The sequence below is a fragment of the Leiobunum rupestre genome, chromosome 1 (assembly GCF_980474605.1).
Source record: "Leiobunum rupestre chromosome 1, qqLeiRupe1.1.hap1, whole genome shotgun sequence".
NCBI classification, from domain to species: Eukaryota; Metazoa; Arthropoda; class Arachnida; order Opiliones; family Sclerosomatidae; genus Leiobunum; species Leiobunum rupestre.
This window is the reverse complement of record NC_143384.1, coordinates 24385497-24401168: the sequence shown is the minus strand read 5'-3', so window position 1 is coordinate 24401168 and position 15672 is coordinate 24385497. Positions and strand designations below refer to the sequence as shown.

Genomic DNA, 15672 nt, shown 5'->3' with positions numbered 1-15672 from the left:
AAATATTTTTGTATATTTGTTTATTATATCAAAGTATGTCATGAATTGGAAAACCGCCCAAGTGGTCTGTCTCTACCAGAGATATTGTTTTCTCAGAAATAGGCAAAAAAACGATCGCTGCACATGTTCAATCATCAACCAATCCGGCTCGATAGCGTCCAGATTTGAAGGAGAACCGACTGTTAAAAATCCCATCTATTTTACTATTTATAAAGCCAATAGAAGGCGGTGCGGTTATTGAAACTCGCTTATTCGGAAAAAGTTTTGTGGATCGAGACGAAGAGTCTCGATTGGCATAAATGATGACGTAAAACACAAAAGCTGAAAACTATTCGTGAGTTCTGAACCGTTCAACCAGTCCCCATGCGCACTATTCGGCAAAAAAAATTCTAGAACAACCCAAATGCAAACTATTCGCAGACAAGAACCTCTTGTTGAACCGTTCGGAACCGTTCTAAATGGTACCTGCTCAAGACCAAGTACTGGCCGGAACTCAAGGTTGAAATCTCTAAAATTCGTCTGCACATCTGGCTGCGTACGTCAAATCGTACGATTCTAATTCGTACAAAAGTTCTGAACTATCCAGAACTTTTTCGTGACGTCACAGCTCAGTCCTAGGCCGTTCTCTTAACGGTTCAGAACTCACGAATAGTTTTCAGCTAAAGGCACCGCCCATCCTAGCGCCAAATGGTAGAAATGGTAATAAAATAGTCCAATTTTCATGGTGTAAACGGACGTTATTAGCACTGACCTTGGCATTGTGGAAATTTAAGGGTGGAACCAAAGACTATGTAAGCTAATTTATATAGTCTTTGGTTGGAACCTTGAAATCCAGCAGACGCTGCACAATCAGTGGCGTAGCCAGGGGGGCGGCACGTACAAATATTTTTATTTTTTACCTTTTTTCTTCAATGGTGTGCCGCCCCCCCCCCCCCCGAAACAAAATCCTGGCTACGCCACTGTGCACAATCTGAATCATAGGGAAAAACATAACAGACGAGAAAGCTTTGGCGGGGCGGCGCCACCTAGTTCCGTTATTCTACTTAAAATGTACTTCATTACAAATTCACAAAATCGACGAAAATGATTTCCTCCATATAATAATTAGAAGATTTCTACAAAATCTTAATTTTAAAATTCTTTTTTTTTAATGTTTCGGCATTGACATAACATTGTCGGCAGAGACTCGGCACGGGGTTTCGCAGCCTTTTAGACATTTTCTTCCAAAATGATTATGGAAATTAAAAATATATTTATTTAAGAAATGAGGTAATGTACAACCTGAAGTTTATAACTACGAAACAAAAGGACAGTTTTGATAATGATTAGGAATACAATTACAATTTTGTGACTCATGATATTTTCGAAAGAATCGAAAAAGCTACTAACAAAAAAAGAACTTCACAATTGCTTTATAATTTTTGCCAGTTCTTGAAGTTCAGACTGTTTACTGTTGAGGTAGATATTTGCCTCCCATAACATTCCAACTAAAACCACCGGGTCAGTCTCTTCGGGGGACACCATCTCCGTTAATGGAGGATTAATACGAAAATAAGGAATCTCCAACAGGCTGCACATGGCTTGACCTCTCTCGGCTTGCCTGCATTCGATCTGCGCCATCTTTTAGAAGAAACATAGATTAAATGCATACAGGAATTGATACTCCTAACGCGGGAGTAAAGGTTTTTGGCTATTTAAACATTTCCTCCGATTCCTAAGCCAATTTTCAATTTAAAATAACACTAACACCAGTGACCCTTACCATGATTTTTTTTCTATTGGTCCCATTGTAAATTATTTTTTATGGAATGTGAAATGTGGACAAGTCTAGACTCTATAAACCATATAAATGTTTATAATTCGAGAAGGCGCGAATCGTGAATCGCGCCGCGTGGTGTTTTACTTCTGTATTCATTGTAATTTAATACCACTACTAAAGGTTGCTGGTAACTTCGTAAGCCCTTCATCTCTAGTGTGACGTTTATTGTGTTAGAAAGAAAAAAGTCGGAGTAGAAATTGGAAGAAAGCTTGAATTTTTAAACTTGTCCTACGGACCAGTGACCCCCAGTATTTTAATTAAAAAACTGGTCCAAGCAATTAATAAACTGGTTTTGGACCAGTGGACGTGTGTTATTTCCAAGACTGGTTTCTACTAGCTGTCACCTCCGTATTCACTCCCTTTGAAATATTTTATCTAGACTTTTATATACTTTTCCTATATCTATGGTTTTCTCAGCAACAGGCAAAAAACGATCGCTGCGCATGTTCAAACATCAACCAATCCGGCTCGATAGCGTCCAGATTTGAAGGAGAAGCGACGGTTTAAAATTCCACCCCCATTTATTTTAACGTCCATTGATCACTCGGAACGGCAGAGACACGGGACATATTTATAAAATTAGAGTGCTTTATTACAGAGCACGTTGGCACACGCAAAAAATTGCTCTGAGCATGCGAGAGCAATAAATGGAATTTCACGCAAACTGAACATGAAAAGTCGATCGGGGCAATCTCGACTACTCTAGCGCATGGAGAACGGTACAACGGAAAACGCTATTATAGTTTGATATTCGTTGAAATGAATACATTTATGGTAAGAAATGTTGTCATAAGCCTTTTCTCCCGCTAGCAACTCGTTGCAAAGCACAAACAAAATTTAAATACCTTATCAACTAATCGTTGACTTTGTATATTCATCTTAATTGGCAATAATCCGGACCCTAGAGATATTACACAAGCGATATCTTCCATATCATCGTCATGATTCTAATGAAAGGAGAAATATTTCAACAAACCCTTACAAAATGTCAAAAATTTCAATTACCGTTGCTTTAAGGGCTAAATTTCTTTCGTGAATCTCCGTTAATGAGTCAATGGTTGGATTATTTGAAATGAGTCCTCCTAATTCGTATTTTTCCGGGTTATGAAGGTATAAGGAACACGATGATCTGCCAACTTGCCAAGCAAACTGACCTACACAAAAAAATGCTGTTAATCCATTCAACGAATATCGGACAATAGACAATGAAACCATATGTAACGTAATCACTCAAATGTATGCCTCTGTATAAAGTTTTCATAAAAAAATCAATGAGTACCCAAAAAGTTAAAATTCTTCGCACTATTGAAAATGAAAAGGTTACCTTGGAAACCAAATCTCGTGATCGCCAGGCACAAGCTAAGCTACAGAAATTCAATGTAAGAGTCAGAAACGCGCGAGAAATTTCGCGTTTTCCATTTGACTGCTCTCGAACGCTCGAGATCACCCCGATCAACATTTTCATGTTCCATTTGCGTGCTAGGATCTGCTCCGATCAATAAATGCGTGTTCCATTAATAGCTCTGAGTCGGCTCTGATTAATTTTTCGCGAGTTCCTTTCTAGCTGGAATCTTCGAACCATGTTCCATTGCTCTCTCAATCAAAGCTAGGAGCAACAAACACAAGGAAAACGCAGCTAGCCTTTAAACACGCTAACGCAGTGTTGTGTACAAATTTCATTGTACGAGCCTTTTCACTGAACGTTTTACGGGCGGGGAGAAGACAATTTCTGAATTTTCCCCTTCCGACGGCAGCAGGCGCTAAAGTGTCTAACGAATGAAAATTGCACACAAGAAAATCCATGATTTTGACGGGTTGCGTTCTCGTTGTGTGGGGTGCTGTGTTTGTTGCTCCTAGATCAAAGGGAGAATAATTAAGTCACAGACTAATTCGAAGCGAATCTCGTGTAGTCAAACAGAAAACGCTATTACTTCCCTTTCTCTTCCAGAGTTGATAACGCGGTTTTCGTCACCGAGTTAGTAGCGACGTATTTTACATCATATACCATAAACGAGGTTTCATTAGAGAAAATGCTTTTGTGGCATACTTACGAGTGATTATGTTACATATGGTGGAATTTAATTAATAGTTTTGCTTAGAGACGATTCATTTTTCCCCTAGGAAAAAATACTTGTCAATTTAACGGGGAGAAAATAACCCCTCCTAGGGTACAAAGTCCCCTCGGAGAGGTAAAAAGACTACAAATGGAAGTCGCGAACGGAATTTAAATTTTGGCCCCAAAATCTAGATGGCATAGTGCTCCTCCGTTTCCCTGTTTGTATGAACTGGGGGACTCAATCTGAAAATTGACGGCGCGTTTTTTCGGGGTAATAACGGAGTTAATCGCCCCTAATCAAAGTTATTAAAAGATTGATTCCTTAAGTCAGTGGGTGAAATTTTCCTTCAACCTACAGTCACTTCCCCTACCTCATAACATCGTGTTCCCTCGTCCTTCCAAATCTCCTATGCTGAAGGGACCAGCCGATGTTATGCAAGTTAATTTTCATAAGATAGGGTTAAGGAAATTTTGAGCCACTGAATTTTGGAATCGACTTATAAACCCTTCAATAAAACTAAATCGGCATCATTAAACAAAATATTTTCGATTAGATTTAGACTAGACTGGATAGTTAAAGAAGCCAACTAAAATCCATAATCATGTTAATTGAATTCGCAATTATCTTTTAGGAACAATTTTCCGTAAGGCTAGTTTTGACTAGCGTGATTATGGAAAAATAAGCTTTAAGGCTGCTTATCATTGGGCAAAAACGCCGCGACGGTGAGCTTTGACTTTTAAAATCTCTGTTACGCCTAATGCTTGGATTCCACTCGGGCGCGTCATAATGTATTTATTTTTACCCAAGTAAAAACGTTTCTCTGTCCCAAAGTTGAGTGACGCACCGTTACGTGCGCTAGTGCACCTTGATTTCAACTAGAGCGCGAAACGGCGCGACATTCAACTTTGGGTACAAACGTTTTGACGCGCGTAAATAAAAATGCGTTACGACGGGCGCTAGTGGAAATTACGCATCAAAGTATTTCACTAGCACGCGTCATAATGTATTTTTCTTTACGCGCGCTAGTGGAAACTAAGACTTTATGCTTGGTTTCAACTAGCGCGCGTAACGGCGCGATACTCAATTTTACGACCAGCACTTGTGGAAAACAAGCACATTTTCACTAGCGCGTCAAAATGTATTTTTCTTTACGCGCATAAAAACTTTCGTAGGAGTCAAAATTGAGTGACGCGCTAGTGGAAACTAAACATTAGCATTGTTCTTCACTAGAGGGCGTCACAAAACTTTGGGACCTACAAACGGACTTATAGCGTTTTCCATTGGGAACCTCGGAGTGCTCCAAAATCAAAATCGTATTCCATTGGGAAAAAAGAGGCAACTCCGAGAGGGAGGATCGTCTTCCATTGACCAAGGTACTCCCTCCCGGAGTGCTCCCAGCTGCTCCATCTCAAGAGTCGGAGGGCACGAAAAAAGTGCTCCGAAAAAGTTTCGTATTTCATTGGGAGTTACCAGGGAGAGTCCTCTGATCGTCTCCTACAGAGAGCAGTGACGTCATTCAACAAATTCGGATCACACTCGGAGGTTCCCAATGGAAAACGCTATTAAAGAAAAACGCATACAGTCGCTAGTGGGAAACCAAGGCTTGGGACTAATAATTTTTTTTAGATTTTGCTCTAGTAAAAACTAGCCCTTATTTCTACAGCCCAGCCTTGCTAGTCCAGGCTCTGTATTAATATTTCCTAGATAATTTAATTACATGATCGGTTTTATTGAAGCGTCTATTATAACAAGAGACGGTACCGTGATGATCGAATCCCATGTCTGTTGGTTGGTTTAAAATAGTTCTGGGAGCCGCGTAATTCCTGAACAAACGTAACTCGGGTGGTTGGCGATCCCCGTATATGCCAGTGACCAGTATTCGCCCAAACTTAATTTCTGATAACGTCACAACTTCGCCAAATTCTTTCTTGAGGCATTTGAGTAATAAATCTTGATTGAAGGCTTTGTAACCCGTAAACAATTTATTTCTTAACTTAAACATAAAACCTCGACAATGGTCTATTGATTTTCCTACAAGATTCAACGAATTAGAATTAGTTTTTGATAAATTACAGTAAAATAGAACAAATGAGATTATACCTAAACTTAGTGCTAATGCTAAAAGACCTCCGGTTCCTGTTCCAGAGACCAAATCAAAGTATTTCAAGACACTGCAACCCATGACTGCCTCTAACGCCGCTAAAATTTGAATAATCACCAGTGCTCTGATCCCTCCACCATCCAGGCATAATATGCGACACCGCCGTTTATTGAGACTGTTTTTGTGACTGGGATAAATTATGTTAGGCGATGGCAGACCCAATAAACCATCAAACACTGTGTAAGATACAAAAAAAAAGCTCATTGAATCAGAGAACAAGATGTCACGGGCATTTAAATACACACAATCCCCCCTGTTTTAAACAAATAATTAATGGTAAATATGTAAAAAATTTCTGAGGCGTCAAGTGGCCAAACTATTAGAGCGACAGGAATGGCTTGATATCCGTTATCGATTGCTGTATCATTTCACTTTCTATTCCTAATGCTGCTAACGACAGCCAATGCCAGATTTCTGGGGCCCCAGAGTGCCCAAACTGATATAACAATATCCACTATTAATTGATCGATTTCAGTTTCAGCTAATTCTTGTAGGATCTTTCAAATCCAGGGCGCGGTTTGTTACCATAGGCGAGTAAGTCCACCCTCATTTAACAGTACCACTACATTATCCGCTTCTTCCAACTTCTCTATTGCTCAGCCAACGCAAGTGTGATCAAGAAATCGTCACTTTTTAACACTTTACCTCTAAAGCTCAGTCAAAAGTGGATGCCATCAATCTATTGAGTTCATCGGTTAACACCACTGTGAATTGGTTTTTGAGCTGCCTTTGGTCCTTATATAAACTGTAAAGACGACACCTTAGTGCGTGACACTGTCTCACCTAACTAAACTTCCCTAACTGAGGATGGTCGTTGATGACTCTCTCTTCCTATTTCATGAAAGCATTTTGGCCAACACGCAAAACGGACGTCATCTCGTGTTACCAAGAGCGAGCAAAGGGTATAGGACGAAAGAAATAAATTGGTGAGACTGAAAACCAAATTTGCCAAAAAAAACCCCTAAAAACAAATCTCAACTCTAATGACCGGAAAGCGAGACATCAACACAAGTTTGGTCGGTAAATACCTCAACTAACCAACTACGTAAAAGGAAAAAAAAAACATTTAGTGGGAAGCCCTAAGAGGTTCTATTTATTTGATTTTATATATGTTAGATGGCGCCATTTTAAACTTTTGGCGGGAAGGAAATTTATTACCTAAATGCAACTTTTAACACTATAGTAACCGATGTTTTTATATAACCGTCATAAACAAAATCAACGTCATCTACCTAGACAAAACACTATATTTCAACAAACTGAGGATGATATTGCAGTTCATTTCTTTATTGGCAGATTATGTTTATGATGATAAATACTGGTTAAATCACCTTTTGATCTCAAATTTCTAAATAACTTACTTCAGAAATGAAACAGTTAATTTCACATTCTGATTCAATAGTTTTTTAATATTTCCTCTGAAATTGTTATAAATTTCAAGCAAAAATTAAATGGCGAAAGAAATTCATCGGTTGTTATTTGAAAGTAATTTTAATGCTGCACCTGGGCATATTTTTTGGAGTAGTGTATGTGTCATTTAAATAATTAAGCTGATAATGTTTTTGATATCAACAACATTTATAGGACCTTTAAAAAACCGCGAATGACTGCTGGCGCCATCTACTAAAACTTTTTGTCTTAACTCTGTGCAATTGTGCCTTGTACAGTATGATTTCCCAAGTTCATTTTCCCATTTGGTAAAATATCAAGCAATCTGGAATTCTCTTCCAAGAAATAATGAAGGTTAAAAAAAATTTAATTATTTAAACGTTTTTTGAGTTTTCGTCCCCATAGAGTAGTCCTAATAACTTAAACTTTGGTAAAATATATATGTTTGAAAATATCTTACATCTAGGAACTTCAACTTGCGACAATTTTTGTGGTGGTATACCATTCCAGTTTCCATTAAATGCACAGCCTCTGGCACAAGTAGGGCACATAGTAGCGCATCGTATTGCACTCATTGAATGTAAGATGAATAAAATGTACTCTTTATTTGGATGACTGCCAGTTGCACAATGATGGCGCGGACTGAAACCTTCCGCATCTTTAATGTTAGGGTTTGCACCAAATATGAGTAGGGCTTGAACTAACGATGGATCACCAATCTAGAAAATAAAATTATTATCCAACAAAATTCCTTAAATTATCAAAATTAAGCTTATGTCATTACTTTAACTGCCATATGTAAAGATGTACTACCATCGGGCAAAGTTATATTAGGGTTAGCACCGCTGCTTAACAGGGTGATAATACACCCAAGTTTATTCTTTTCAACAAAAATATGTAGAGGCGTAAGACCATTGAAGTTTTTGGCATCAAGATGACAACCAAAGTCAATTAGAGCTTCCAAACACTGAAAAAAAAATACAAGATAATTAATAAAAAATTATAAAATTGATTATAAGAGGTTTCAAAATCAAAGTACTTCAGGTGTTTCCGCCAGATGTAATGGTGTTCCATTTTGGTTTTTGGCCATTTTAGTGTAAAGTTGCATAGGATCTTCACATAAATCTTTTTCTCGCATTGGGCTTTAACAGAAATACTATTAACCCTTGGTTCAGCTTAAAAAGAATAAAATGAAACATACTCGGGCATTGACTCCACTGAAAACTCCATTGGTTGATTATTATTAGATAAATGAGCATTCATATCGGCACCTGCGTTTAAAAGTTCCGTGACACAATCAGCGTTATTAGCCATACATGCTAACTGCAAAGCTGTGTTCCCATCTATGTTAATTTTGTTGATTAGAGCTGGTGTTTCCCAATAGCAAAGAGCCTTTAATAACCTTGACATTATTAAATTTCTAAGACAAACCTAAAACTACATTCCATAAAATCAATTAATATAGCATTACTTGTATGATTTCCTTTGTAGTATTGGCTGCGTAATGAAAAACTGTGTTTCCTTTCTTATCAATTGCATTCAGTTGGGCACTCATATGAATTAATGTCTGAATTACATCAGGTCGTTGTTTTTCAATTGCAATATGCATTGGTGTAACTAATGTTTCAACGCAGGGTTCGTTTATAAGCCTATAAAATCACATTTTTAAATTTGGCCTTAAAATGTATATACTAATTGATATATTTACTTTAAAAAATGCTCGCTTTGGAAGCACTTGGTCCAGCCTTTATAAGAAGCGATGTGAGCGGAAGTCCATGTTGGATGTTCATTAGCAATATCGCAAATTTCCTGAAGTAGATCTTTCTTGAAAATGTCATTAAAGCAGGAACAGAAATTAGGAATAATCTTTTTAAGTAACAGATACATGTTGGTTGCTTCAGGCTTGGCCTCCGAACGGAAGAGACTAGAATAAAAAAGCATTACACTTCTTATGAATTTAAATTCTTGAGTATTATGAGAATAGAAGGCTTAAAAGGCTAAAACAAAGTTTTAATGCACTAAAGGCAAAGAAAAGATTTAAAAAAATTAGAGCAGAGGCAAAAAAAATTAAGTGAAGCTAATTGAAAACTCACCTATAAGCTTGAGGTGTACCGGGCTGAGGATTTGGATTAGGATTTTCAAACACAGTTTCAAAAAAGTATTTTTCCATTGTTTGATTGCGTTTGCATAAAAGTATATTTTCAGACCTGTATATTACTTCCGAAGCATTAAAATCTTTTAGGCTAATCGGAGCCACTTTATAAGGATTTTCTGGTATTTGATTTGGTTGGCGACCTTTATGCTTTTTAACTGGGGGTGGTGGGGGTTGTTGCGGTGTAGAAGTTGACTCGGAAGGGGTATTAGAAAGTTCGTAATTAGAATCAAAACCTAAATCACAAAGTAGTCTTCGGAAGGTACATATACTTTGAAATTTTGGTAAAGTTTCATCTGCATTTATGGCCTCAAAAATCTTTTTGCAAGATGGTTTTTCACTGACTGCCACAAAATCTAACACTTTCTTTGTTATGGCATCGAGAACAGAACGATCAAATTTACTCATACGAACTTTCCTACCTAAACTACTCCTAGGCTTTGGGACACGTTCTTTAAATTTACCACCACACTGTTGGTGTTCTTTTTTAGCCCTCCATACAGTTTGGGCTGACACTCCTGTCATTTGCGCTGTTTTCTTCACAATCCTTCCTAATGATTCCTTAGGATAACTTGCAACCAGTGAAGAATACACATTCATTATAGTCTTTAAAAAAAAAATAATGATTATCTCTATAAACATTTATTTAAAGCAAATCTTACCTGTTTTGTTGCGGTGCTTAAGGGGAAAGCAAAAAAGAATATTAAAACTTTAATGTTAATCATGGTCCTAATAATCTTTTTACTAGATTCTCACCTAATGAGCTTTCCCATAGGATTTTTCTTGAAGAATGCGGGCAACTTAGTGTCCTCTTCAAAATCAATAGTTGCAGCATTTTTCTTACTTTGATTTTGTTTCGGCATCTTGATTACTTAATATATTCTAAAGTTTAAATCGATAAATTTAATGACCATCTAAATTTAAAATTGTGTTAACTTTTTGACTTACCAAGTCCTCAAAAAAAGTCACTTAACAAGCTAAGGCCTGGGATGAAAAACCCCTATACAGGCATTTCACCTATTTAACGTCATTTTAATTTAACTTTAATGTACATTAATTCGACGTAAAATAAAATAAAATCACTGTTGATTGTATAATTGTAAAATTTTTCATATATAAATATTATCAGAAGTTAAAAATGCTATAAAACAAAACCATGACAAAACTGTCAGACATCGGCGTCCATGTTGAAAACAAAACAAAAGCCCTTTGGCGTCTTTTTCAAATTCAAAATCACTTTTTATTTTTAAATTTGCACAAAAAATTGAAATATATATAAAATACCGGTATAAAAACCATAAAAAGTACTTTACACTCAAAAACAATGGTACCTGAACCATACCTAAACTCTTAGGGCCACTTTTTTCATTTGACTGCTCTTGAGCGCTCAAAATCAACATTTTCATGGTTCCACTTGCGTGCTCGACTTTTCAATGATCAATTATCGCGTATTCCATTCAGCGCTCCGAGCTCGCTCCTTATTAACAGATCGATTTCTTTCCATATAATCCTGACAAACTATCTTTCCCCCCTGACGAACATTGCTGACAGAACTTTGACAACCACTTTGGCATTGTAAAGCAGTTTCAGTCCAATCGCAGTAGCACAAACTCTATAATGACTTTGACTGTGATTTTATGGAAACATCTATAAAGTTCCAGCACCTCATGGAACTGAGGCATACACGAATCTTCTCGACGTCGGAGGTTAGAGGTTCACGTTATTTAATAGCGTTTTCCATTTGATTGCTAGAGATTTGCCATTTTGCCAAAAAATTTAAAAGGAACCCCCAAAAATTTGTTCCGATGTCGATCAGCTGATCTGTCGAAATCGGCAGATCGGTTTTAGGCGATCTCACAGCCAGCCTTGGAAATAACAGTGGTCAGGTGGTCAAAGACCAGTTTATTAATTGCTTAGACCAGTTTATTTATTCAAAATTTGGGGGGTCACTGGTCACCGTGTCCAGTTTATTAATTCGAAATAATTAGAAAATAGAAGGTGACCAGTTTAATAATTCGAAATAATATCAATAGGAGATGAACAGATTATTTTTTCAAGGTTTCGATCAATTTTGATTTCCCTATTCACCGGATTTCTATTTACCGCAACTCCGCATCCCACGAACGAGTCGAACTGTCGAACCCCCTCTGGCCTCAAAGCCCCAAACCCTCAATCCTCTGTCTCGATTTCCCCGAGTACGGTAATCTACGCGGTAACGGACCGGGGACTCGGGAGCTACGGGGCCTAGAGTAGAGAGAGAGAATACGGTAAATTACGAGGGTCTTCTAGGCTATGGCCGTAGTCTTAGATGAGATAGTACTTTATTGTACTATTCTTGTGATACTCATAAAATAAACTATACACTATTTTGAATACGTGTAAAATTAATGTTACCATGTAGTATAGGTTTTTATAGGCTTATAAAATGACATTAGAACATTTTATATGAGACCAGTTAAATAATTCATAAGCTAGGGGTCACTGGTCATAATGACCACTTTAATAATTCATATTCTAAGGGGTCAGTGGTCATAAGGACCAGTTTAAAAAAACCTTATTTCCAAGGCTGCTCACAGCACCCGTAAGCATAGAAATCTCATAGGTAACTAGAATGCTGCCGTGTAACTGGCAAATGGGCCAAACGCCGTGGCAGACGATAGCCAGATCTCAGCCAATCAGAGCTCAAAGAGTGGTTCTGCCAAGAATTTAATGTCACCAGAGAGAATGACGTCATCTATCTCCCGCTATAGTAGCGGATCCAAGGAGGATTAATATCCTCCTTGGCGGAACCACTCTACGGCCTTTCATTGGCTGAAAGTTCAAGGCGAACTGGCGTCAAGCTCGGCCGTAGGCGGCAGCATTCTAGTTACCTATGAGATTTCTATGCCCGTAAGCTGCGGGAAATGGAACACCCGAAACTTAATCGGAGTAGATCCGAGCACATAAATGGAACTTAATATGTTGATCAGAGCGCTCGAGAGCAGTCAAATGGAAAACGCTTTTAATAGGTGGTTTTTTTTCGCCTGTTCTGGATTTTTTGAGCAGGTTCAAAAGTGTAGCCCTATGACGTCATTTTACTCCAATTCTATCTTGACGAAAAAAACGAGTTGGAGTAAGAAGGGAGCATTGAGTTGGGAATAAATAGAGGTACAACTAAATCTGGCTGGCGCGGGACCAATTTCGTCCATAAGGAGACTCTATCAACTTTATCGTTCTACCGTGGCGGCAATTGCAATTGAATTTTTTCGCGAATCTGATATGTATGATTACTCGTAACAAACAAACCTTTGAAGTTGTTTAAAAATAATTTTATTCTGTCAACACGATCCTTTTTAACTCAAGTTAAGGTGAGTTAGCTAATAATTATTTATTTTTAGCCATACAAATTTACAAAATATAGATGACGCTACCGCCTAATTATAAAGATGAATTTCGTAGTCTTATCAGAAAAGGTCCCGCGTAACCATGGCAACCGAAATCGTGATTGTAATTCTAGCAGTATTATTCCCAATTCAATGGAAGGGAGTAGTTAGAGGTTAAAGGTTATATATTTGTTTGGTTTTTAAGATGGCGACCGGTGGTGAGATAACAATAACAATAACAATAATAACAATAATCAGCTAGGTTAATACCCAAGACACCACCTTAGGTCTAAGTCATCAAGCAACTTTTAAAGTCATTAAATAGCATTTAACAATTGGATATTCGTTATTAAAAGCTTGCCACATGTGAAGATGTTCAAAACCCGTTATGTTTTCGTGAAACGAAATTTAAGCAGACGAATTTTCTATATAAGCTAGATTACTCCCTCTACACCTTCTTTCGAGGAGGAGTAAAAAGTGTAACGTTTGAGCTCTGGAACAAGCGAACAAAATTCGGGACAGGGTAAATCTTACCCCGAGAACAGACGAATAAAACCTTTTAGGGTAAAAAGTTTACACTTTTTGTCCTGGGACAGGTGAAACAAGTTGGCAAGCCAAAAATATACCTCTCCTCGGAAGAATTGTCCCTAGTGGTATTAATTTCTCGAGATAACCCTTAAAGATATATCTCCGCAATTTAGAGTTATTTGTTAAAAATATTAACCCATTTTTATCCCGCCCGGTATAAAATTTTAATTATAATTAAAATAATTGAGACGAAACGACCAATTTTAATTTATTCAGAATATCATAAGTTAAGTAGTTACAACAGTAAGTTAGACGTACTATAACAATGCACAATTGAATTAAACCCTTTTACAGAACAAGTTTATCAGTTAAATATAATACGAAGCAAATTTTAATGAAAGAAATATCTACAGAGGCTTTTTGGAATTACTCGCTTACGAAATACTTGCCGCATCTTTAACGCTCATTTTATTTCAACACTCGCCCTTGATGAAGATACCGTAGATATCTGGTAGTGGACGACTCGTTCACTTCCTGTTGACGTTGTGACACATACCACATGAAAAAGACCAATGCCGTCCAATTTCCAATATCATATAATGACTCGCACACCCAAGAAATCATTGACTACGTTAGAAATCGTAGATATCCAAATATCCACACCAAATGTATTTACAAGAAGCAAAAACCTTACCATCAACAAAGCACAGAGAGCCACTTGACTAACCGCCAGCTCTTAAAGCAATTAACGTTAAATTATCTCCTTTGAATTAACAGAACTATATATAGGTCGTTAAGAAAGTGGACCACCCACAGGGTCTACCCTTTAACCCTCTAATCTCGGCTGACTGCGCTAAAACAAGATTTAACCTTTAAAAAATACCAGATTAGGCCTTCATAAATTCATTAATAAAAAAAGACTTTATTACCTATTATGCTTACGATGCCTGTCTTAATTTCAGTGAATCTAAGCAGCTATCGGTGGTTCTGTGGTAGAGCGCTCGACTGCCAAGCCGAATGGTCTGGGTTCGAAACCTGGGTGGCGCATTTGTTTTTAATCAATAGAGAAACGCTAAATTAGAATTTCTTCGATGCAATAATTTCAATTTCAATTCTATTTCAATTAAACCAAAATTTCGTACTCTATTAAATACGCTTCCGATAAAGCTGAAGGTCTAATTTTCAATAAGGCGTAACAAGTGTCGGTGGTTCTGTGGTAGAACATCCGCCTGTCAATCAGGAGGTCTCGGGTTCAAATCCCGCCCGATGCGATCGCAAATTGATACTAAGACGAATACCGTGTACAACTGGTGGAAACCCTGCCATTGGACGTTGAGAGGTAGCATTACACTCAGCACTCGGTCCGTCCCAAAGTCATTAAGAAGAAGTTGGAGAGAAAACGCCCATATAAACACAACAGACTCAACATGCACAACCATCAGAACACAAACACAACAAATTCAACACTCACAACCTACGCATAAACATAACAAAAACGTAATACACCAAACCGTCACGACGGTGAGCGAAAAAACACCATCCAAACCAAACCGCAAATGCATCCGTTAACGCTCACCGTCACACGGTGGTTTTGACCCACAGACCGACCCACCCACAGACAGACACGGTCGTTGTATAACCCCTCCTGGGGGACTTAGTCCCCTCGGAGAGGTAAAAAACCACCTATTGAGTCGTCTGCCGTAATAGACATTTCAATAAAACATCTTCAAGGAAATTGCCAAGAAGTAATATTTTTAAGAGCCAAGACCTGCAAGTATCCGTTTATATAGTGCTTTACTGCTTTTTGAAATAATGGAAATTTTCACCTTTCTAAGCCTTGATATGTCAAAAAGAGGTACCGTGTTACAAGGAAACGCTACAAGTGAAAGGTTTCCATTATTTCAACCAGCACTATATAAACAGTAGCTTGCAGATCCTGGCTTTCGAAAATATTACTTTTTGGCAATTTCCTTGAAGATGTTTTATTGAAATGTCTATTCGGCAGCGCTAATTTTAAATATGAGCTTCCACGCAGCAAACAAGATCCACAAGTTAAGGACTTCGCACAGATACTCACAAAGTATGTTCGTAAGATATTTAGCGTTTAACTGCGCGAAACGTAAAAGAGTTCCATTTTGGAGATAATTCTCCCCCTCCAAAGTTATCTTTTTATACTTGTCTAGGTTAACGGTAATAGTTAGTGT

General features: G+C 37.7%; 1 protein-coding gene across 1 annotated transcript; it reads right to left on the bottom strand.

Moving 5' to 3' along the window:
- Positions 1 to 1273: 1273 nt before the first annotated feature.
- On the bottom strand, positions 1274 to 10975 carry LOC149961942 (85/88 kDa calcium-independent phospholipase A2-like). Its single transcript, XM_090177574.1, has 16 exons — positions 10921 to 10975; positions 10527 to 10578; positions 10335 to 10460; positions 10241 to 10256; positions 9520 to 10184; positions 9135 to 9350; positions 8898 to 9075; positions 8628 to 8818; positions 8466 to 8568; positions 8211 to 8393; positions 7887 to 8145; positions 5977 to 6213; positions 5638 to 5907; positions 2825 to 2973; positions 2665 to 2766; positions 1274 to 1620 (listed from the first exon to the last, which is right to left on the bottom strand). Exons 3-16 carry the CDS (start codon positions 10439 to 10441, stop codon positions 1402 to 1404), a joined length of 2895 nt encoding a protein of 964 aa, XP_090033700.1. The 5' UTR covers positions 10442 to 10460; positions 10527 to 10578; positions 10921 to 10975; the 3' UTR covers positions 1274 to 1401.
- Positions 10976 to 15672: the final 4697 nt, after the last annotated feature.